This window comes from Aplidium turbinatum, chromosome 5, assembly GCF_918807975.1.
Source record: "Aplidium turbinatum chromosome 5, kaAplTurb1.1, whole genome shotgun sequence".
NCBI classification, from domain to species: domain Eukaryota; kingdom Metazoa; phylum Chordata; class Ascidiacea; order Aplousobranchia; family Polyclinidae; genus Aplidium; species Aplidium turbinatum.
Genome location: NC_137476.1, coordinates 12,605,682 through 12,630,740, shown reverse-complemented (window position 1 = coordinate 12,630,740; position 25,059 = coordinate 12,605,682). Strand labels below are relative to the sequence as shown.

The 25,059-nt window shown below is 38.8% G+C and overlaps 1 protein-coding gene across 1 annotated transcript; it reads left to right on the top strand.

The window, feature by feature from the left end:
- The first annotated feature begins 1,475 nt into the window (after window positions 1–1,475).
- On the top strand, window positions 1,476–23,516 carry LOC145770948 (synaptotagmin-7-like). Its single transcript, XM_082582689.1, has 8 exons — window positions 1,476–1,730; window positions 6,732–6,936; window positions 10,295–10,411; window positions 11,967–12,114; window positions 12,407–12,573; window positions 16,059–16,173; window positions 21,373–21,572; window positions 22,113–23,516. The coding sequence occupies exons 1-8, from the start codon at window positions 1,618–1,620 to the stop codon at window positions 22,251–22,253; spliced, it is 1,206 nt and encodes a 401-aa protein (XP_082438815.1). The 5' UTR covers window positions 1,476–1,617; the 3' UTR covers window positions 22,254–23,516.
- The last annotated feature ends 1,543 nt before the right edge of the window (window positions 23,517–25,059 follow it).

Sequence of the window (25,059 nt, the reverse complement as noted above, 5' to 3'; positions counted from 1 at the left end):
TTGGCATTTCTTGAATAATTTGAAGAGTTTAGTGGCCTTGTTTGGGTTCGACTTTGGGTTGGGTTATTGGCTACAAAGAAACTGCAAAAATATTTCTGACCATGTTTTTTTTTGTATAAAACAGTCACGACTTTGATTATGAAGTCATAAGTCTGTGTGATAATGTATACTAATGTTAAGGCAGAAAACCTAGTTAACCAGAGCATCAATAGGCGAACTATAGCATTTTTATAATTATGGGTAGTTGCAGCTGAATCAGACCATGCCCGACAACGATGTTTATAAGATACAGTTTTCAGTTCTTACTTTCAGGTTAACCACTCCATTTCTTGCTTTGTTTAAAATAGTTTGAATGTGCTAGAATGTTTTCTTTTTCTAACATCATCAGCTGGATACAGGTGAGGTTTGGAGTGTTGTAATTGCGATTATTTCGTGGTCATATCGCCTCTGGCAACTCTCCAAATAATCATTCTTGATAAACAGAAACACGCTACAAGGATGCGTGAGGTACAAGGTGGTGCCTACGTGTAAAAGAAATGCGTAAAATTGTTATGAAGCACTTGCTGCATAACAATATATGAAAATAAAGGCATTTTATTCCTTTATTAATTAGTCTTAATTTTGTTCAGTTAATAGTTGTTATTGCCCAGACCAATCCAGCTGCGGATTGTAAATTTTTAAAACTTGCTGCTGTTCAAAAATATTATTAGAAACCAGTCAATCTATGTTATTTTGTTGGAGTTTACAAAAGAAATAATACTAAGCTCTCGCTTTCTTAAAAAAACTCTTTCAGCGGTTGATAGCATGACTTGTTGAAAATAAAGTGCCCGTGAAACGACAAAGATGTTGAATAATGGCAATTAGAAGCGTTGATATGAATTATCCAGCGTATACTTTTGCATTCGAGATGATTTGTTGATTCAAAAAACTTTTAGGAGGAGAGAAGGGCTTGCATACGGAAGGAAACTCCACGTCGCCAATTTTTGTAACTACCTTGTTGAAGTGGGCTGCTTTGCATTCTACCCAGCGTTGTACTTTTTTTTCAAGACAAACACTGCGTCATTTTAAGAGTACTTTTTAGTATTAGGTTATGTGGTTTATATGTAGTACCGGTAGGCTAAAAGAGGACCTCGGATGTTCAGAGATCCAGAGGACTGGTCTTCGGAGGACTAGAAATAAACAACGCGTCCAAAGGCGGTCTGAAAAAAGCGTTTGCACTACACAATCACACCGACGATGAAAAGTTTTTTGAACGGGAGAGGCCATGACCCAACCCCCCCTGCGTGGGGGCTGGGGAGTGGGGACTATTGATAAGTTTATTCAACTGCAAATTTCAATTTTACTTTCAGTGCTTTGCTCATGCAGTTACAATATTAATGAAAAGTTTTTGGTTGTGTGCTCAGATATTGCAATAATAAGTTGGAATCTCATAACCAAGTAAAGAAGGCCTGTGTAAAAATAAATTTAAGTACCGTAGCCTATGTAGCTACTAGCAACTATGTGTTTTTAATTGAAAGTAGCCTAGACCTACTTGTCGATTTGATTTAGAACGAAGACGTGGAAAGTAATGAAAACCACTCCATTGAGAACCAAATCGGTACTGCCTCTCCTTGCGCGATGACAACAGATCAACACGTTTTGTGGGGAATACTTCGCAATTGGTTTTCAAAGTCGGAGTCAAAAGATAGTGCGCCTCAAGAACAAAAGAGTGATCCTACTGCACCTGCACTGTAAGTTTCATTTTCATAGTTTAACACAGGGGTGTCTAGAAAGTGACATGTGATGATGTGACGTGTATGTAGTTTTGTGTAAATTTAAAAAAATGAAGATTGGTAGCCTACATAGCCCATTGGTGTCTTGTTCTTTATTTATAATAGGCCTACAATAGGCAATAGCAAAAATGTTCAATAATTAACTAATTAGGCTTTCTACTATTGCAACCCCCCGCAGTTGATCATAATTTTGATGTACCGTGCCGGTGCAGTATTGGATGTTAACAACATCGATACCTTTTTTGTAACAATGTGTAGAAACAATAAGCAGCGAAAGAAATGAGTACTTATAACAATTCAAAGTTACTTAGTGTTATCAAACAATTTAGTTATCAATGTTTGTGAAAATAAATTTTAACGAAACAAATTTCAGAAGGTCAAATTGGCAATTCGCAAACTTTGCTTCGACGATTGAACAGACTAGACTAGATTGAAGTTTAGATAATTTTTGATCTCATTAAAACCATTACCTTTCAAGCATGAAATTAGAGACAGTGGAATAACGGGACAACTCGCTTTATTGATTTTTCTTGCGACATGGACAGCCGGAGGGTCACTGCGAAATTAAAAAATTGACAGAACTGCAAAAAGTCTTGTTTACTTTTACGTAAATTCATTTTTAACAAATGAAATGCTATATTTTGCGCGAGGTTTAGGATGCTAGAATATCGACAGAACCTTGCTACAGCAGTGTGAGGTTAACTACTGTTACCACTGTAGCGTGAAATCTATTGCTGCATTATTATGATTAGTATAGCAATTAGGGCGTGTTGATTTGGGAAATTTTTTTTTTTTTTGCAAATTTCTGCAATGACGGGGTCTAAAAATATGTGTTTGGATCTGAAAAACACAAATTTGCTAATATTTTCGCATTTGCAAAACGTTTAGCTTGGTAAATCTGCGTTTCAAAAAATAGCAACAATTGCTATGGGAAAAAGCATTGGCTTTTCACGATAATAGGCATTAAAACAACACTTTCATTTCTTAACATGAAACAATCTTATTCAGGCAATTTCCAGAGTTTTATCAACATTGTTCTTGCTTAGGACCTACAAGATTTTGTCCATTGTTGTTTTTATTGTATAATGTGAGGCCACCATAGGTTGTAGGCATTCTGAATTCTATATGTAATCTGTGCAGCATTACAGAGATTATACGGTAGTTATTCTGTTAAGCTGGTCAAGGATTAACATTTGTCTAACTTCAATTTAATTTGTTCTAGAATTTGCAACGACAGATAAATATGTTGGCACTTCGGAAACATTATTTATTGTATAGTGTATATACCTGTGGAAAACACATCGGAAATTACTACAAGCATGGAAGATGCTAAGAAACTGAAGAGAACATTAAATTTGTTTGTAGCAGTTAAAACATTTACACAACAAGTTTCATCAAGTCTTGCTTTGACTCGTTCTTTGACATCGGCCGCCGACTTTCCTCTTGCCCTCTGATATAGCCTTCACGTTTCTCGTGAGTATACACTTTGGCTGCTGCCTCTGTGACTTGCTTCACACACCTTTCTATTGACTGGGTATGGCAGGGCCAATTTGGAACTTGCATGGGCTCATTAATAAACTGCCTTACTTCAGCTGTTGTTAATTTGCAGATCAAAGGTGGTGGTTCATACAACCCCACAGATCAGTCTATCAACTCCAACAGAGAAAAAGCATCGGGGTTGATTGAAGGTGTCTTTCTGTGACGAACGGAAAGATCACCCAATGTACAGCCATCTCTACCCCTAATGTCAGCAATCTTTTGTACTCCAACTTTCCTCTCTTCAATATCTTTTGAGCACAAGAGTGTTTGAATTACCATTTCACTAAACGCGTACCATGCTGAACGCTTGATTGATGACATGACAGCGTCCACCACAACTTCCTTCTGCAGCCTTAGCAGTTGCAGCTGAAACATGATATGACGAGGACCTTCTGTCCAAGTGTGCTTTATCTTGATGTTGAACCAGCACGGAAAGTAAACTCCAACAACGTATTCCACTATTAGTCTTAAGTTGTTGAGGGTTTCACCTTTTAAACCATGTTTTGAAACCCATATGCGACACAGTCTGTTTGCTGTTGTCAGCCACCTGGAATGGTTCACGGGACCTATTTCAAGAAGTGCAAGATTTGTGGGAAGTTGCCCTGTCCTTATGGCCTTTGCGATCCTATATCCATACATTTGATCAGTAGAGAGATCCCTTATGACATCGTCATGCAGTGAAATAAGAGGCTCTCCAATAGAGATTTCGGTAAATGAAGGATCCACTTCAAGTTCAGTAGCAGTGTCTAGCATTTTTCCAATCTTGCCTGTCCACTTGTTATGAGACAATGTCTTCCCATCCAGTTTTGTGATCAAGTGACGTAAGGGTAGCTCATTAGTGTGTAGGCTAGAGAACGAACCAACCAGACCAGCTTACGACCAAGTTCCACCTCTACCCAGTGCATGCAACCACCCCCCCAACCAGTATTAGCGTTCGTTGAATCACCTCCAATGGCTTGGAGATTGTTATCAATACCCTTCTTCTTAATGAAATCAACGAGATTGTCTGCAATAACATCTGCTGGTTTTTTCTGTAAGCTTTTCTCAGGAGTGAAATGGTACAAATATCTTCCACCTGGCTCACTACATACACAATAATGCTCTTCTTTAATGACGCTGGGGAACTGACGATCGGAATTATCTGCTTTCAGCATAACTTTAGTCATATCTTGACGACCATCAAAGAAAATACAGTCAATTTCACCCCTGCTACAACGATCATCAAACTCTTGATCTAAAAACTTCACAACTTTTTCTTGGGCCCTCTTGACTTTACTATGATCAATTACAAGACTCTTGTCTTCTTCACTGATCAAACCAACATCTATTAAGGCAGCGGTGGAGATGGCAGCTGCGGCACGTGGGTCTGCTACTATTCGGTGAGTCCGATTCGGTGAGTCCGATTCGGTGAGTCCGATTCGGTGAGTCCGATTCGGTGAGCCTGATTCGGTGAGTTCCTAACCTCTAACCCCTAACTCTATCCCCTAACCCTAAAACAGCAATGATAATTAGGCTACGGTACCCGATAATTAAAAAAAAAAAAATTAAAAAATTCTCCGTTAAGAGATCGGACTCACCGAATCGGATTCGCCGAAACGGGCCATTCCGGCGGCACGTAGGCCAACACCATATCTGATACTTTGCATGGCAACATTACGTATCTCTAACGTGTTGTAGAACTGCTTGTTGCTATAAGCGGAAAATGCCGATGTAGGCTACTTGGCATTTGAACTGTGACTTCCTCATCTTGAGTTTGAGCACTGTCACTTTCATCATCTGAGAAAGTAAACGAAACATCTGACTGACAGTTTTGCCTGTATTTATCTATCCTTCTTTTCTCATCTTCTTCCCTTTTCTGCCTTTTAACTTGCCTCTTATGCTCTGGCAGATCTGGTAATCCAATCTGATGTGGTCCAATTGAACCAGTCTTTTCCCTCTGACCTGTGATGAATGTTAGTTCTATCAGAAGGATCTTCATTTGCTTAGGGCATATACAAATAACATGAGTTTCTTGTTTACATCCACCATCTTTTGGGCAACCAAATTCAAAACAGCTAACAATTTTACATTTGCAGTTAAGAATGTCGAAGAGTTTGTCAAGTTTTGCAGTAAACTCTTCTTTGATCATCAGTTTTCCTCTCCCAAGAGAAATGTTTTTTGCCTGCTCCCAGCTCTCTCGAATCTTTCTGAGAACAGTAGCTTGCGAATTTAGCACAGGACTTTCAAATAACCTGTTTGCTCGTTGCCATTTTTCTATAACTTGTGGGTAAATATCTTTAGCAAGAGCAGCTGTCGGATAATTTCTGACATCTTTGCAACTTTGTTCTCTTACCAGTAAACCAAATCGTAAAACATCTCGAAGAGTTGGAAGCTCTGACCGCAACAACTCCCTGCTTGTACCAATGAAGTTACTCATATGTGTGAATGCACTAAGCCTCGTCCTCTTGGAAGCCATTCAAGCAGCAAAATGCCTTCGTTCTCTTTGGTAAACTCAGCTGTATATAACACTCAATCCAACATAAATCTACTCCTGAAAGTAGTTTTAACTTAACTCGAAGTAATTCACGTCCTACAAAAAATTCATAAAAGAACATGACACTTCTTTGGATTATGCATTGTTTAATTAAAGCTAAGAGAATGGTGTTTCACCCTCACCACTTCAAAGTTTATTGTAACAGTAACACTACCGCAAATCTGTAAGTCTTAATTGCAAAGATAAACTTACCTTGCTAACAATAGTAAAACTTCTCACACGCTTATAATGGTAAAACTCTCACAAAACGTCATAACGCTTGCTAACTACTTTTATTTTTGCTACAACCAGCCCCCACCAGTGCCAACAGATGCAAATAATGCATCATTATTACGCAGTAAGGTTAGCATTGATGTAGATACAGCTGTTGCAGCAAAATTCTGTGTTACGTCACAATTGGAAAAGAAAACTTACTAATTCCTATCAGCAGGAGGAAAACTTGAAGAAGCAAGATTTCGATAAGCTATTTACCAAGCTAAACTGCTTTATTTTTCGTTTAAAAGGGTATTTTTAGCAGTTTTACACCAAGCCACAACTTTTTAGCACCAGTCATTGTTGGGATTTGGCAATTGAAAAAATCAACACGCCCTAGTATAGCATTACATAAGCATGATATCACATATTTTCATACATTTATTTTGGCAATACACATTTTATGCACACGCAGCCAGATCGCATACGCTGCATCTGGATATTCGACATATCGCGGCAGACCTCAAGCTGTAGTTGCACCAAATTTTGTCATAACACTTTGACCCTCCAGTTGTCCACCTTCTTTTTGAGTGAGCAATCCCCTACTTCTACCATCCCTACATGAAATGTTCCTTAATGTGTCAGTTAAATTACTGATAGTTTAATGAAGCAATCAGTATTCTTTATTCTTCAAGTTACGACAAACTACCATTGGGAATATCCCTCAGCCTAGTACAGCCGCAAGTACGACAAATCCAACCTGAAGTCAATTCAAATGAAAGAGGATCAAACAAAAGAGGATCTGTGTACAGTTTAGGATCAAAGCGACCTTCCGAAAGGGCCAGGCTAATTTTAGCTTCATATGTTCCTCCAGGTTTTAAAGTTCCATTTGACTTTGAGGTAATGGCGTTACCATTGAAGTTAATTTTTTTTTTTTAAATGTCTGGTAATTATAGCAAAGCAAGGTATTTTTCTTACAAGATTGTATTTGGATGGGGCTCGGTGCTCTCAGTTTTAATTTTAGAACCGCTACTCAGTGATGGTCAAATCTGCTTTGACTAAACTATTTTACTAAAGCGTGACGTGACGAATGAAGAAGCTTCAAGATCAAGCGGCGCTGGTTTGACTCTCAGGGTGTGCGCTTGAGCAACGCATTCTAGGGACTGCTCTCCATTCAGCGGCACCTAATGGATGGAATAATTCCCTGGCATTTGAGTCATGCGTTGCGCCATATGCCATGAGCTGAACTTGACCTCCTTTCCTCAACATGAAATTAAATTTCTTTATAGTTTTGATTTTAAGAACGTATCGATTGGACAAAAACTTGATTCAATATGAAAATCAACAACAATCACTCGACTCCACTTGCAGCAAAATTGTCATTGTTGCTCTTTTTTTCGTGTAAAAAAAAAATTGTAGAGTTGTGTGGTGTGCACATTTTATATGCGGTGCCTTTGGCGCTTCAACCAGTGTTTAAAAATACCGTCAAATGTATCGTCATCGCGTGAGCCTCTGGGGCCGAGGGTCTACCCTTTCATCACCCCAGATACACGATGTTTGCCGACTAAGCTGGAAGGCTACTAGAAAGCAGCCAGCTTTTTGTTTCATCATCCAAGACACGCAGACCTTCCACTCAATTAGGTGGCTTGAAAATATTGAAATCGTTGATGATGTGGTCTGCGGTATGTTCCTCAGAACCATATTCACAGGTAGAGACAGAAGCCATTTCACATTGATGCATGGTTGAGCGGAAAAACCCGATGCCCGTACGGAGACGGTTGTTGAGGCGTATCCACGCCTGCCTTTGTAGTGTCAGACCGGTAGGACGGTGTCGGCATCGGGGATGAACGAATGGAGTCTGGTGTTGTTTGACTTCCATTGAGAGTTTCATTTATGGTCAGCGCCTATTAGTCGCATAGATGTTTAGTCCATTAGCTTCATTGATCAGAAGTTGAGCGGCTGGCACGAATGGATGTCTTAATTTAAATAGACGGGGGTGCTCTCTTTGGAGAGCAAAGATCTTGGAATGGAGAAGAGGGTTGGGTTTCAATGCCCGTCGAACTAGAGAAAAAGTGGCTTCTGACTTGTTTACAACAAAGCTCAGCAGGTTGGATACCAGCAAGAATGGAAAGATTGTCCAATGGTGTGGGACGCAGGCAACTCGTCACTGCACGCAGAGCCCTGTTGATGGCAATGTTGATGTTGTGGCAGGGAGCAATGCGGCACCAAACAGGTGCACAGTACTATGTTGAAGAGTAGACAAGGGCGAGGACTGCTATATGAAAAGTGTCAGCCCTCGCTCCCCAGCTGGAGCCTGCCAAGCGCTTGAGCAGCACTGCGCGCGATGAGAGGTTTTTACGCAGTGATACTAAATGGTGGCGGTAGCCTACATGAGGCTATGAGCGATCTGTTTAATGTAAACTAGAGGTATTTTGGTTCGAGGCAGAAGGACAGTGTTTTTCTGTTGTTCAGGACATTCAGCTCACAATCAGCTTACCGATTATTTAGAAGGATAGTTGCTGTCACAGTTTTGGTTTCGCTAAGTGTAAGTCTCCTGTATGTACTGGATGTATGTGCTGTATGGATGCCTTTATGTAGGCTACTCACACGCATGTATACTGCTCCATATCCGTCACTGATTTTGGTAGCTGAGCAATTCTTGAACAGGTGATCGACGTCCTAAATGCTAGATTCGCAGTGATAGGCATTCAAGGCTTCTGAAAGCGCCTTACGTATGTAGTGTTTGGGCAGTGCGGGCGTGTTCGCTGATGAGCCTGTTAGCTGTTGCCCATTCTTGTCTGTTTGTTGTGTGGAATCCTGAAAGAGCCGTTATTGGGTCGGTGATAACGTCTCATACTCTTGACAAGTTTGCTTGCAAGTATTGGTTCCATTCATGTGAATCGAAATTGTTGTAGCTGGTAATTTAAGAACAGATGTAGAAAGATTGTAAACACACAATACAGGCAATGAAAATAGCTTAGGCCAAATATAGCATGGTATTCATTCGGGATATTTTACAATCCAAAGTTATGAATCACAGCATCAAATAATAAAGATTTTGCAATGTCTAATTTGATGCACAATATGCATAGGTTGCTCAATCGGTTTTAAGTCATGGTAGAGGGTAAACAATTCTTTACAAATTTCTGTGTGCTAAAACCATGTCTTCAACTTGCAACCGTTGAAGGTATCGGTTTACGAAAAAAATGTCCATGTAAGCAACAAACATATTTGGAAAAGTGTTTCGAAAGTTGCAATCAATGATTTCCTTGAGTATAGAGATCATAGAGTGGTGCGTTCCGGTTTGCAGCTCAAGTTTGCTGTGTAGCTTTCTTTCAAAAGTAGGCTCCCAACTCATCCGAAATGTCATTATTGTAGCCTACAACTTGTTTAAATTTGTTCCACATACCGTACCCGCAACTGCACATCAGACATAGCCCACGATGAAATGTTAATAGAACTTTAAACTTATCGATAATATTTTTGAGTTTATTGATATATTTGTTAATAGACTATCAACAGCTGCTAGCAAATCCTTTACAAAAACGGTAGAATAAATTCCGTTTGTATGATTGAGCTGGTGAAGCGGAGTTGTCAGAGTGTTCCGTCCACAGAAAAAGAAAAAGGCAATCTTTTTCTTTTAAATTCATAATTCCTACAACAACTCAAGCTTGCGAGTAGTCTATTCTTCCCAGCTTTTTATAATTTTGATTTCATTAAATTCATCAAGCTGATTGCCCATTTAACAGTTCTTTACCGCTGTATGAATAAGTCAGTGACGTGAATCTCGTTTTAGGACAGTAGGGAGCGGAGAAGCATACATTTAAAACTGCTCAAGTAGGCTGCTTGAATGATGGGACAATTTTTTTAGAATTTCCTATCTGGCTGGGCTACAATTGAAAATGACATAAGCTTAAAGTCGATCAATTACTCCAAAAATGACATGACATCTGGCATTTCATTAAAAGATTTGTTTATTTTTAAGTTAGTAAGATACATTTTTATATCAGTATGAGCCCCTCAGTTTGAATGAACCCCCAAAAAAGTGAAAAAATAAAAAAAAAACTACTCGGGTTCTCTTTACAATGTTATGCTACTGCTAGGGGAAAAGTTGCCCGACTTCCCCCCTCCCTTCGAAGCCCTTGATTGTGTTACTAAACTACTTCGAGTGAGATATAAATCTTTAATTGTTTGATTTTATATTGCAATACAGTTGGCTATATAGGCTACTCATTACTAAAGTTAGCCTAATCAACAGAAATTGCAAACTGATGATGATGATGGTACACTTTCATCCACGGAACATCTTGGCAGGCTGCAATTAAGCACGATTTACTTGTTTACTGAGAATACTCTGGTTTTGAGGATCAACAAGGTTAGTACATTTTAGGCTATGAGTTACTTGTTATTTAGCAGTCCCTTCCCCGATAACTTAATTGATTAAGCTAGTGACTTTACCAACAATGAAACTTCAAGATCAAGCGGTGCTGGTTCGACTCTCGGGATATGCGCTTGAGCAACGCATTACAAGGACTGCTCTTCAGCCAAGGACTGCCATTTAACGGTAGCTATACCCGGTGAATAGAATAATTCACAGACAACAACTCAACAAGCGGAAACCTCACTCTGTCCAACTCAATGACTGTTCCTGCGTTAGTGATTTAAAGCATCTACAAGTATGCGAAACTGCCAGGACTAAACTTTCTAAGAAGCTTTCTTTGTTCTAGGATAAAGACTCCCTTAATCCAGAGGTGTTCAAACTGTGCCTCCCGACGTCGCACAAGCCCATACATTGACCTAAATGTCGTATCGTTGTATTAATAATTGCAACTTTCAGATTATTATACATCTTGTTATTTAGGTTGGTAGGCTACTAACACAACTTTTAACAAGTCAACGTCATCTATATTCCATGCGCTGTTTTTGTAGCCTACACAGCATGTGCACTGTGCAGTTACCTTTTGCATGTTTTTGTTTGTTCGTTTTTGATGGATTTCGTGTCTGACACAAACACATAAATAAAAGTTCCGGAAATTCCTATCGCTGGGTGCGTCGCAAGTCCAGCAAACTTTTCTAAACACGTTTGCAAGGGGTCTGTGCAACACCCTGACCAATATTTTCAATATTTCTTATAAGAGAAAACAAGAGGAGACGAAATAAGATATCTTGCAAAGAGTTGTGGTAACTGGTAATCAGTAGAAATAAAAAAAGACAGGCAAGACACAATAATACCACAGGGTTGAGCATTACTACAGTATATTTTATATATACCGTCGTCATGAATAACAATTAAAGTGAGTATTTTGTCTAAACCTGATGAACAGAATACAATAGTAAAAGATTCAATTTCCCCCCAAAAAAACAGCTTAGTGATCACTGTTTTTAACTAGCTCAACAATCAGCACCATACACAAGAATTCAAAGAAGGTAACTGCATTAAATGACGTTAAACTTACTTATTCCATGGCCTTATGTATAAAGATATAGGCAAAGCACGAAAAACTGATTAATCAATATAAGTATGTATTTTTCTTTTTTGATAAATTTAATTTTTATACTTTATTTTGTTTATCAGATGTAGATAAAATTAAACTTGTTATTTCTGAAAAGGACGCTATGTGGTGTCCCATCCATTCGATATGAAACTTGCTTTAATGTAGATTTTTCTGGGAGTGTTAAAAATAAATGTAAACACCTTCAATCTGGCTACGTTACTCGGCGTTGTATGCTTATGGTACAATTTAAATGTTTTAACCATGAACTCTGCTGTGGTCATGGTTGCGAAAAGTTTTCTTGCTTCTTCTAAATCTTTTCAATCGCTATACAAACCATTTAAAAATGGATTATCCCTAAATGCCTCCACATCACTTTGATCTTATCCCACCAAAAAAAATCTCAGAAAATTGAGAATATCTTTTTTTCATTTCTAGGCTTTCGATCTCCCAGCGATGGATTTGTCTGGAACAAGCGACCCATTTGTTAAATGTTGTCTTTTGCCAGATAGAAAAAGAAAATTAGAAACCAAAGTCAGAAGGAAAACCTTGAATCCAGTGTGGAACGAGACACTCTCGTTTGAAGGTAGAAGTAATTAAGCCATGTACGATTGATGTAATTATTACGATTAGGAATGCAGTAAAACCAAGCATCAACAATGTGGTTTTTCTGCTTATGGTTCCACAGAGTTACCTCTTCACTGTAAAAACTTATTGTTAATATGAGTATCAAAATAAACATCAGTTCTTAGCGTAAAAAAATTGAAACAAGGTACACCTTTTGACATTTTGCCCTGTTGGAGCAAGTTAACCTTTGATTATACTGTACATAGCCTACAGAATTTTGTTTCGCAAACAACATAAAAATGATGTTGCAGGCTTGGCCTATGAGAAAATACAGCAGAGAGTGTTGTATCTACAAGTTATGGATTATGACCGCTTCAGCAGGAACGACCCAATCGGTGAAGTGTATATCCCGCTTCACACAATCAATCTGGCACAGGAAAGAGTCGCAGAACACCCCCTTATGCCATGCAAGCGATCAGTAAGAGGCATTTTTGATGTGATTATTCTTTTAAATACAAACACATTATGTTTGTTTGCAGTGGCGTACGTAGGAGTTTTTCAAGTGAGGTGGGGGTATTCGAGATGCTTTTTGGATCGAAACGAAATGAAAACGAATTAAAAAACGCTTATTTGCTAGTAAATAACCAGCAGTAGCGTAGCGTCTAAGGGGTAAGGGAAACACGTGCCCCCAACCATTTTGAAGTTGCAGTATTTTTTTAATTTTTTGTTGGAAAAAAAATATTTTCGTAAGGTTGATTTGAAATTTTTCTGAACTATGAAGCATCAGGTGTGTGGGGAGAGGGAGATATGGAGGTCAGGTCACCAGTCATTTACATTCGTGCACTTGAAACTTTTTTGTTTAAAAAACTCGAATGCAAAACAAAAAAAAGCAGTAACATTCCAAAAATTATCTATTTTTTTATCACTCATCAGCGCAAATTATTATAGGCTACTTAATCATTTATTTACGTTGAAGTTAAGAAAGATAAATGTTTGTTCTGATAAAAACAGCAACTGCCTGTAGCCAAGAAATTTTCTGGGACGGAATTCAAGTAAAAAAAATGTCTATCTATTCTATAGTAGGCCTATAGGAATTTCTTAATTCTGTGCCTAGTAAACAGAGCCACCTTATTTCTGGCAAAATCATGATGCATTTACACTGCATAAACCTCAGCTTTTACTGGATCTCGTGTTCTTATTGCGTCCAGAAATTAGTTGTTTGTTTCCAGAAATTGTAAATGATTAAGCTATAAATTAAGTCAAATCTTTGAAGTAATTAAAAACTATGTGTTACAACTAACACAAGTGTAAATAGCAATAAGGTGTTTTAAACCAAAATGTACAACAATTCCCCTCCAATAAAATTCTGGCTAAACCAAAAATTTCAAAACATGTGAATGTGTAATATAATGACGGATTCACTTAAACTTTTTTACCGCCGTGAAGCTTTAAGCATGACTTTCGCATTTTCTACAAAATAATGAATAGCTTGGAGCTAGTAGCCTATAGCCTTTACTCGTGAGCAAGTTAAGATTACCTGCAAAAACAAGTCTCAATAACAAAAAAAGGCTATTTTATGAAATCATGACGTATTATAGCATTGCATGAGCAGCGACTTCCACAAAACTATGTATACAAACTTAAAAAACATATGATGTAAACATTGAAAGAAGTCCAGTCATGTGGTTTGTTAGATCTACCACAGAGGGTCTTGCCAAATTTTACCAATCATTGGTCCACCTACATAGACCTACTGCATTAAGTTGTTTATTGCTAAAATTTCTAAACGTAAACGTTATTGTAGAAATGAATGACTTCCTCGACAGCGCTTAGGGAAAGCACCATTGCCTACGAACGAGTTGCTTGTTGCCTTTTTCAGACTGCCTGTGAGAGGGTTGTTTATTCCCGATCATCCGAAGGCCTGTTTCACAGGCGAAGGACCGGTTTTCTGGACCTCTGTACTTCCAAGGTCCGGACCTCTTTTATCCCATGTACTATACTTGACCTACTAATGAAGCATTGTTTGTCTGGAAAACAAAGAGGCTGGGTTGAATGCAAAATAGTCTATTTCAACATAACAAGGTACTGAAGGTAGGTCAAAAAAATTTGGCCTTGTAAAGTTTCCTTTCGAAAGCAAGCCCTCCATAAAAATTTTTTAAATTAATAAAATGATCTCGGATGCAAAAGTATACCCAGGATAATTCTTGTCAACGTTTCTGGATGCCAATATCGAATATTTTAGTCGTACTACGAGCATTTAACGTTGGACAAGTCTTCTGCTATCAACCGTTGAAAGACATTTTCCTAGAGAGGGAGAAAGTAGTATCATTTTTTCTATAAACTCTAACAAAATAGCATAAATGTAAAGGTTTTGCTGATTTAAAATATTCATTCCAAATGACAATCAACAATGTAAAGCTTAATAGATGCAGCTTAAGCTATGATACGTCGAGCTTTTGTTGCACTATTGTCACCTTTTTTCTTATTTCAAATAACTAAAAAGCGCTGTATCGTTTAAATATGAACACTGGTGGACCCCTAACCAGAGGTGGGCCTCTCAAACGAGGGGTTTAAAAGAGCAAATACAGCCTTACGTGATGTAAGCTATTAAATATAGAACTTTTGTAGCAATTTTTTCATCATTTTTTTTTTAATTTTAAATTGACAAAAAAAATTAAACAAATTGAAATGAGTAGGGGAGACCGGGGATAGTTCGGACGCGGGGATACCTCGGATAAGGCATTTGACGTCACAGTAGAGTATTGTTAAATCACGTTTACCAAAGCTTTGTGGCTCCATTACAAATCAGGATAAAGTTTGCAAGTATGTCTGGTTTTCTTAGAAAGTTGAGGCCGAAAAAGTAATTTTATTAGTGATATCAAGATTTCAAAATTGTACGTGTAAGGTCATAATTCCGTTGCAGTTAACCAAAACAAACTTTTTATTGATTGAGGTTGTAGTTAGAAAGCAATACTCAGATAAGCAAGTGATGATTTTGACCAGCAGTTAATCAGGTAGCCATATTTTCTTCATTTACCTGTAGTCACGTGGTCGGGGATACTTCGGACACAAGTCACACAACGGCCGAAGTATCCCCGTGGAAAAAATCAAACTTAAACAAAATCTTATTTTCATATCTTTTGAATAATTTATTGGATTTTAAAGACATAATGGTTCGGACATATAAAAGAAAAACAAAGATTCTGTATTAACTATCAAATCAACTCAAAACGTGTGCATAAAATTGCTGTCCGAGTTGACCCCAGGCATGTCCGAAGTTACCCCGGTACCGGGGTAACTTCGGACATTTGAGGACCGTAGAAATTATGCTTTTTATAAGCATTTCCGGTTTGCTGAAACAAACGATACTCCTACCCTTTTTTGGCAAAGCTCTAAGGTTTACAACAAAATAACAATTACGAACTTGCCGTGTAATTTAAAAAAAATATGGGCTGTTTTCAAAAAATCGTCCGAGCTATCCCCGGTCTCCCCTAGGGTCCTAAAAAGCCTTATTTACCCCCGGCCGGAGATACAGGGGCAGTTAATACGGCCCTGCTACCCCAGACCACTCTCAAACAATAACATGTTCGCACTACACAATCACAACAACGCTGAAAAAGCAAATTGCTGGGGAGCATGGCCGAATACTCGTTCTTGCCCAAGCGAATGTTTGTTTATTGTTATTGGCTACTACAATTATTATATTTGTCGTATCTAGGCTTATGACTAGTAGTTGGAGATTTAGATTAAGTGGACGGGAAGGCAAGGAAGCCAATCTTTACGGCCATCTTCAGGCATGCCTTTAAGTGTTCTGCCAAAGACACTGCCACATGCTCTTGAACAGTGTGGAACAGGAGCCCTTGCGAGTGCCGTTCTAGGGCTTTCGCCACTCGGCTGTGCAGCCGACACTATCTACTAAAGTACTTCAGACTGACGTAATATTTGTTTCATTGGCATCTGCAGAACAAACGCGGCGAGTTGTTGCTTTCCTTATCTTACCAACCAATCGAAGGCATTCTGGATGTTGAAATCGAAAAAGCAAGAAATCTCAAACCTATGGACTTGCGTGGAACTTCAGGTAATTACTTTTGATGTTTCTTGTTATTATTGCTGTTATTAAGATGATAAAATAAAAATAAGACCAACAGAAAAAAAGTGTGAAACTAAACTCTTATTAGTAAAAAGGTCAATGAAAACAGTTGGCTAAAGAGATTTGGAGATTTAGACTGTGTTCATTTTATTCTAACATTATTAGTTGAAAAATAATCTATAACATGAATTCAATCACATTGGTTTTAATTTAAGTCGATTTCAAATTTTTTGTTTATGTGATACGATATCCTTTTTCCGCTATAGTGAAGTTTCAATATTTTGATTGTACAACAGAATATGAAAAAATTCTTACAGGGATATCTAAAGAAGGGGACATGAAGGCTCGCAGCGATTACCTTATTCTTACGATAGGCTACTATCAGGGCGGTAGTTTGTAACGCGTAAAACATGCGGTTCTTTTTAAAACTGCAGAAAGTTTTGTAGTGCAGCTGGTACAGTCGGCTACAGAAGACAGTTAGCAAATGTTAGGTGGAGTAAATTCATAGAACACTTGTTTGGAATGACAGTTGAAAAGTTACCAGTAAGCTGTTTTTCCAAAACCTTTGCTGTAGGCGAGATGTAAAATAAGTATACGGGTACCGTAGTTCAGTTAACAAGCAACCATGAGCATGCAGTGAAAATCCAGGTCTGATGCTAATGGCGCAATGCAGGTTATAATAACAAGATTTATTAAACTAATAACGGTGCCCATCGTCATTTTACGATAAACAGAGATTATTTACTATAAACAAAAGCTCTTTTATTGTCAGACATTATAAAAGCCTTCGTATCCCCTTCTTTAGATATCCCTGAATTCTTAGAATGAACAATAGCAAACCGAATGTTCACCGATAGCCCAGTTCGTTAAGCTCTCCACTCGATTTTGTATAAAACAAAATAAAATAAAAACAAGATCAAGCGGCGCTGGTCGATTCTCAAGTTGTACGATTGAGGAACGCATTTTAAGGACAGCTATTCATGTAGTGGCAACGGGTGGACGAAATAATTAAGCACAACAACAACAGTTCAAAAAACGAAAACTTGACTGGACTTGCGTCAATGATTCAAAATCGCCACCCTCCGGCACATAAAGCCAGGTAAAGCCTCGGGCCCTGACCACCTATGCCCGGAGTTGATACTCCATGCTGCTGCCTCCTTAAAGTCCTGGTTAAAAGACTTCCTTTCCTGCTGTTTGCGCCACCTGAGAATTCCCAGAATCTGGAGAAGTGCCCTTGTGATTGCAGTTCCTAAGCCGAAGAAGCCCCCAGGAGACCCGAAGAGCTACCGTCCAATCTCACTGCTCTGCATCCCCTTCAAGATCCTCGAGAGACTCATCTACGCCCGTGTCGAACCAATAATAAATCCGCAGCTCCACCGTGAACAAGCTGGTTTCCGACACGGACGATCAACCGTAGATCAGGTCACACTTATGACCCAAGACATTGAGGACAGCTTCTCGGCTAAGAAGAAGGCTGGCGCCGTGTTTGTTGATCTCACGGCTGCCTATGATACCGTATGGCATAGCGGCCTTACCTGCAAGTTACTCCGTCTGCTCCCTGACAGACACATGGTCCATATGATGATGGAACTTGTGCAAAACCGCAGTTTTACCCTCACAACCGGTAGCGGTCGTCGAAGCAGACTACGCCGACTTAAAAACGGCGTCCCACAGGGCTCAGTCTTGGCTCCTCTCCTATTCAACATATGAAGAGCCCAGTTCCAAAACCGCTTAGGCGCCACTTTTACCAAAATTGAGTTTAGAGTGTCATTAGGTAGAGTATTACCATAGGTACCTACTATCCATTCCTTTTTTTCCAAAACCTTCTCTTTCTGCTTCAAATTCGACACTAAATATTGCGTTTTCTTCCAAAACCGCTTACGCGCCATCACACTTTGTTTCCAAAACCACTTGTATCCACAATTAACCAATCATATTAAGCCATTGTATCACGTGACATATCGCTGATTGTTAAACCGTTTTCGTCATCGTTTCGTGATAAGCAGCAGTGTTACCATTTGGTAAATTTCACTACCAAATTCGAGATTTGGCAGAATTTTACGTTGTTTGGCAGTAAAATTTTGAGTTGGCAGAATTTTGGAAAACATTTTTGGTGAGTTGACAGTCAGTCTCTGGTCAGTTTGGAAAAATTTGAAATGTGTTTGGTAGTTTGAAGCATCTACTATCTGGCAACACTGATAAGCAGTGTTGTAGGCTTGCAGCCTATTGTTGCAGTTACCAACGGTGCTTAGTAGCCTACTTGAGCTTTATAACTGTGTTTTTTTGCTTTGTTTAAAGTGGATTTGGGTTGTGGTGATGAATTAGTGGTGGTCAGCTTGGAAAAATGGTTTCAAAAATTGGTTTCTTTCATTCTGGCAAATTTTATTCTGCAGTTTATTTCCAAAACCGCTTATATCCACATTTCTAATTTTATAAAAAGGCGATTCTAAGCATTCTAATATTCCTTAGATCTGGACAAACGTCATGGCTCAATTCAGTAGGTAGTTATACATCGTTAGAAATCAAAAGCGCATTACATTTACCAAGCGAAACTGTCATAAACGTTTTTCGTGGTTTTCTCGAAATCACCGAAAGTGGATGTAAGCGGTTTTGGAAACAAGCTCTTCATATACACCTACGACTTGCCCCCCACCATCTCCAGGAAATATGCTTACGCAGACGACCTGGCACTCCTGCACTCAGCAGGAAACTGGCAGTCAGTGGAGAGGAACCTCAGCCAAGACATGCAAACACTATCAGCATACCTCCAGAAATGGAAGCTACAGCTCAGCAAGTCAAAGACAGTGTCGGCGGCCTTCCACCTTAACAACCGGGAGGCACAGCGTGAGATAAACATCAACATTGATGGGGAACGCCTGCCCTACTGTGCCGAGCCTACATACCTCGGCATAACCCTGGACAGGTCACTCACGTACCGCCGGCACTTGAAGTCACTGCGCAAAAACCTATCTACACGCGTCGCACTTTTGAGGCGACTGGTGGGTTCCGGCTGGGGAGCTGGTGCTAAAACTCTTCGTACAGCTACCCTGGCCCTTGTTCATTCCACCGCTGAGTACTGCGCGCCGGTCTGGTGTCGTAGTTCTCACACCCACCAGATTGATACCGCCATCAACGACGCACTGCGTAGTGTGACTGGATGCCTGCGTCCCACTCCAACGGACTGCCTACCCATCCTAGCAGGCATCCAACCCGCTGAGCTACGCCGTAAAGGAGCCACGATTTCTCTCGCTCACCGCGCTTTGGACCCCGGCCATCTCCTCCATGCAACACTCGGGCGACCAACACCTATAAAGCAGCGGCTGAAATCAAGACGCCCCTTTGTGCCTGCCGCACAACAACTACTTAAGAACGCAGAAGAACTTGGTTTAAGTGCGGTACACTGGACGAACCACATGTGGAACACGGAGTGGCAAAATCACACCTCCACGCTCCGTGACTTCATACCCGACGCCGATCCCCGCCCACCAGGGATGTCCCTCACAAGGCTTGCCTGGGTCAGGCTTAACCGCCTTCGAACTGGCGTCGGCCGCTTTCGTTCGGACATGCACAAATGGGGCCTGGCTCCTTCATCAGAATGCGAGTGTGGTGCCACGGAACAGACCGCAGACCATGTCATCCACCACTGCCTAACCCACCGGCCTCCACACGGTGCGCATGGTCTGAGGGTCCTGGACGACGAGACTGCTGAGTGGCTGAAGATTTCCTGCCCTCCAATCTAGCCTGGAAAGATCGCTCATACGCCATCATCATCAATGATTTAAAGCGTCTACCGTCCACAAGTGTGGAACGGCCGTGTTTCATTCTCAGAATAAAGATTCTCACAATCAATCAATCTAAGCACGAGGAAACGCTTCGATAGCTCATCTTAATCAACATACGTTACCAAAAACTGATAACTACTAATCATTTGATTTGATCGTATATAATTTTTGTTTAATTGAAGTAGCATATTTTATAGATTCTCCTACAAGTCGGCAGTTGTAAACTGAGCAATCGAAAACTGAGCAAATGACAACTGAGCTAGCAACATTTGAGCAAGTGGCTGAAGTGGAAAATTGATGAAACTGAGCAAGTAACAACTGAGCAAGCCATAACTTGGAATGTCACAAGTCAGCAAAATGAGTTTGACAAGCGATGACCAAGCAAGTCTGACGTGAGCACGTAAATCTCATTTGCTGACTCGGTAGTTGCTGAAATGTTGATGTTGCGAAGTTGATGCACTTGCTGAGTTGTCGCATGCTGAGTTTTCCGACTACTAATTTTATATAGCCTACATCAGTTAATATCTGTGCTCTGTGGCCAGTAACTTAGACGCAACAAATTTCTACAAAAATTCTAACAATTCATCGCTGATAGCACAAAAATGATAGGAAGAAACCACATGACTTTATTGCTTTAAGCACGATACTCATAAATAAAGATATAGCTTCATGTGATTTGAACTTCGAACATGAGATGATAAATATTCTTAAAAGTCACCTGAATGCAGTCGGTTTATTACCCAAGAAGCTGCTCTGCTGTGCGACGTGCGTATGTGCAATATTATTGTGCTTTGCAAAAACAGTAAATTATTTTCAGTTTGATTCCAACTGAAATTAAATGTAGCAGCTTCAAGAAGACATGTGAAAGTTTGTCTTATTTAAACCAATTTTTCTCAAAAATTTGTAGATAGTTAAATACTCAGAAAGCAAATTTCAAAAAAGATTAAATCATATTTTATCGACAGTGTCCATGCGTTTACTGTAGTTCATAACATATCATATCAATACTAACTTGCTAAAAATTCAATGGGACTGTTTGCTATATTCACCGGTAAGGCTTGAGAACAGAGATACCGGTTTCGGGAATTTCCAGGATTTAATACTTTTTCGATTTCCCATTTCCCGGTTTTATTAAGTATAATATGTAGGCCTATTCATCAAGCCTTCAGCTCGAAAAGACGACAGGCTCTTTTGCAGGGATTCTCTTTTGATATAAAATAAGCTAAACTTTCACACAGCATTTACAATCACTTTACATCAGAAGAACGTATCGTGATCTTGAACTAATATGCTTGTTTGTTTTCACAAAAAAATTGCAAAGAAATTTAAAAGCCAAACAAGATTTCGTAAATTCTTTATGAGATTGAAAACGTTTTTACAAAGTAAGTTCATGTTTTCGATTTAGATCCTTACGTAAAGGTCTGGCTGATGTACAGAAACAAACGGGTAGAGAAAAAGAAAACAGAAGTTATGAAAAACTCGCTTAATCCTGTGTTTGGAGAAATGTTCACATTCAACGTTTCTATCGGCCAGCTTCGTGATATTCAATTGCAAATTACAGTAATGGATTACGACTCTATTGGCCGCAACGAGGTCATTGGAAAAGTGAGTTTTCAATTTGTTGCTTTGCATCAATCACAAAATGTGACCAAACATTTCTACTATTTAAACAAACTTGAAAATGATAACATTGATTGAATAAAACTTTTAGTTACAAAAAAAACTTTGTAATCGGCTCAGTAATCGTCGAAACACCACAACAGAATTACACATTAAACATATTTCACCCATTCTAGAACAAAAATATAGCTTGCCGCCAGGGGTACGCATATTGATTGTGACATCATGTTAGGCTTGTATTTTATTTTTTGAAATCAATATTTTTAGTCTATTGCCCTGTAAAAATATTTTATTTGTTTATATTAGTAAACTTCAAAAGCACAGACTGTAGGCTAAGTTGGCTCCACTAACAAATTTCAATAATTCATGATTAGTAATGTTTTCGTATTTGATAAGCAGATTTCTTGATAAAATGCTTGCGTTGGCAAGTTAGCCTTCGCACAAGTCAACTGACAACTGATTTTGCAGACTACAAAGTGCAAATTTTTGCAGCATCAATAAATGCAAATTTTGATGTTATTTCAGATTTATTTGGGTCACAAAAGCACGGGCCTTGAAAAACAGCACTGGAAGGACATGCTGTCAAAGCCGAAAGATAAAATGAAGTCTGACCGCAAACAGTTCTCCCTCGGTGCTGTGTCCCAATGGCATGTTCTAAGAGTCTGAAGATAGATTGGGGATAAGCTTCATGAAACATCGTTTGTAAAATTGTGCAGACACTAGAACAAACTTTGTTTTGCACTGATTACGACCATGCTGAGTGCACTGGCTGCATGGCATTCTGCTTGCAAACAATCTTATGAAAAATTGAAAAATCATAATGAAGTTTTATTTTCACAGACATGTGATTTTATACTCTTCCTTGCAATGTATTTTTGCTTCTTATACTAAACTACCTATATGGTACGCATAAAAATATATGTTAACGTGTATTAAGAATATGCTACAGATATTTACGAATTTATGACATACAATAACGTAGACTATAGTAGACATCTAACGATAACTTGCTGGATTTATTAACGTCAAAAAAAAATAAACGATTTTAGTAGTGCCTGGCCATGTAGGCCTACCAACAATGCAACTTTACAATTCATTTAGGATAACCTTTGAATTTTAGAAATATATTCGTATCAGAAACCCAGTTTGGCCAATTGTTTGTGCACATGTAGGCTATAGTGCTTGTTTAAAAAGATGTAGAAGCAATTAACCATCTTTGTGAACTGTGCCCATAGTAGGAGCGATTGCTTGCATAAAATATAAAGTTATTTTATCTCAGTGCTTCCATCTCACTTTTTATCATTGCTGTTTTAAAATCTAAATAGTCTACTTGGAGCAAAAATGTTGATTTGTTTTGCACAGACATTTTATTGTTTATTGGTCATTGTAGTTCGGATGACAGAAAAACACAAAAATAGCCGACTCAATTCAAACTGCAGAGGCCAAACTACTTTAGAAGTGTGTTTGCTTATGCCAAGCATAAAAGTAGCCGAGACTAAGCGATATAAACTTTCAAATTTTGTGAATAACTAATAAAGTTCACCATGCAACATCTTGTAAGTTTCGTAAGGTCATGTCTTTGGTTGTATATTCTTTTAATTATTTCTCGGTGTTATTTTGATTGCTAGCCGTTTGCTAGGAATTCAAATAACAAAATTGTTCACTCGCACTCGTCCTAAACTACAACTTTTACATAAAACCACTGCTTGCACGTGAGAATTGATTTTTTTCTAATGCGTCTTGGCCTACTGGCTCAAACTATTGTACTTCGACTTTGTATAAACCTTTACTATCCACATTTGAAGTTGTGAGCAGCCTATAAGCTTTATTGTTTTTCTATTCGAAATCGCTGTTCATTTTCGTTTTATTGTTTATCTTGAAGTGAGTTGAATGTCATGGTATCATGATTGATTCACTTCATTATCGAACTGTTCAGTGTCGCATTAAAAATTTCTCTTCTGAAACTTCATCTAGGTCTTCAACCACTAACTCACAGTCTCGGCAGAAAAGTCGGCATTTTGAAGTTTTCGCATGTTGTAAGATGTGTTCTAACGCTGACTGAGCTTGAAGCACGCTGCTGAACAAGTCTAAAGCTCTACTACCACCATTGCTTCATTTTTATTCTTGATTAATTATCAATTGTTTAAATTTAGCATGATTATTTTTGTTGTACACTACTCATTAACTCAGGAGTTCTCAAACTGTGCGTCCCAACGCCCTGGTGTGTCGTTTAAAACTTCTAGGGGCTGAAACGTCCTTCAAAATTTCGAATGGCTGATGGCAAAAATACAACGAAACCGTTGTGTTCAATGTATAATTACCGGTACTTCAAAACGATTCAGATTTAGAGACATTTAGATAGCTTACTTTTCCTTACTATGCCTTCAGATAAATTGTAGTTTGCAAACCATCGAAGTTTACTTTGTGGTACGTTAATGTGGCTTTTAATTCCCATAAACATTCTTTCAGTTGAAGGATGGCATATAGGACTATGCACCTGATAGACAGTGGAAAATTTTCAAAGCCTAATTAAAAAAAGGCTCTTACGAGAAAGCATAAGCTATCGTTTTTGGATTATAATTATTACAGCCTACGTGGAAAAATCAGTGTAGTTAATCCCACTTGACCACAGTGATGATTTCTCGGTGGTTTCCTAAACCAACGCTACCGCAATTCCAAAGAATATATTTTCCGTAAAGTCAAATGTTCGAATATCAGTGTGTAGGCTACCTAGTGGCGCACGCAGGGAGGGGGCATTGGGTCATGCTTTTCTCCCTTAAAAAATGTTGTTTTTTCAGGCTTGTTGTGATTGTGTATTGCAAACAGGTTATTGTTTAAAAGTGGTCTTGGTTAGCAAGGACGTATTAATTAGGGCTACCATACGTCCTCTTTTAAGAGGATTTGTCCTCTTTCTTCAAGAAAAATGAATTGTCCTCCGAGAACACTAAAAAATGCTCAAATGTCCTCTTTTTTGACAGTTTCGGTTTTCATGTTTATATTTTCAACGGGATTATATTGTTTGATGACGTTTCAGCGACGGCTTGTGGGCTATTTGTTTTCTAAACATTTTGTATACCAACGTGACATGCTGATTTATAAATTCCACAAGAAATTGGCGCATTTTATGGAACTGCTGTTGAACGTTCATTGCCTGGTTCACTGTAAAATATTAAACGACATTTTAAAAGCCATGCTCACATTTTCACAAAAATTATTTTTTTACCTACATAACCTACGTTTTATATTGATACAACGCTTGTAAACGTTGTTGATTACCAACTCAGTTTGATTCGTTTGTTCCTTGAAACACCTAATGTGTGAAACAATATGTGCAATGTGTGCAGAGATGTACGTATACGCCGCACACTTGCGGCGTAGACTTTTAGTTTGCGCTAACGCTTGCGGCCACATTTTTTTGGATAGTTGTCGCTTGAGGCTACGCCGTAAAGTTTTTTAGCGCATAGCGTCAACG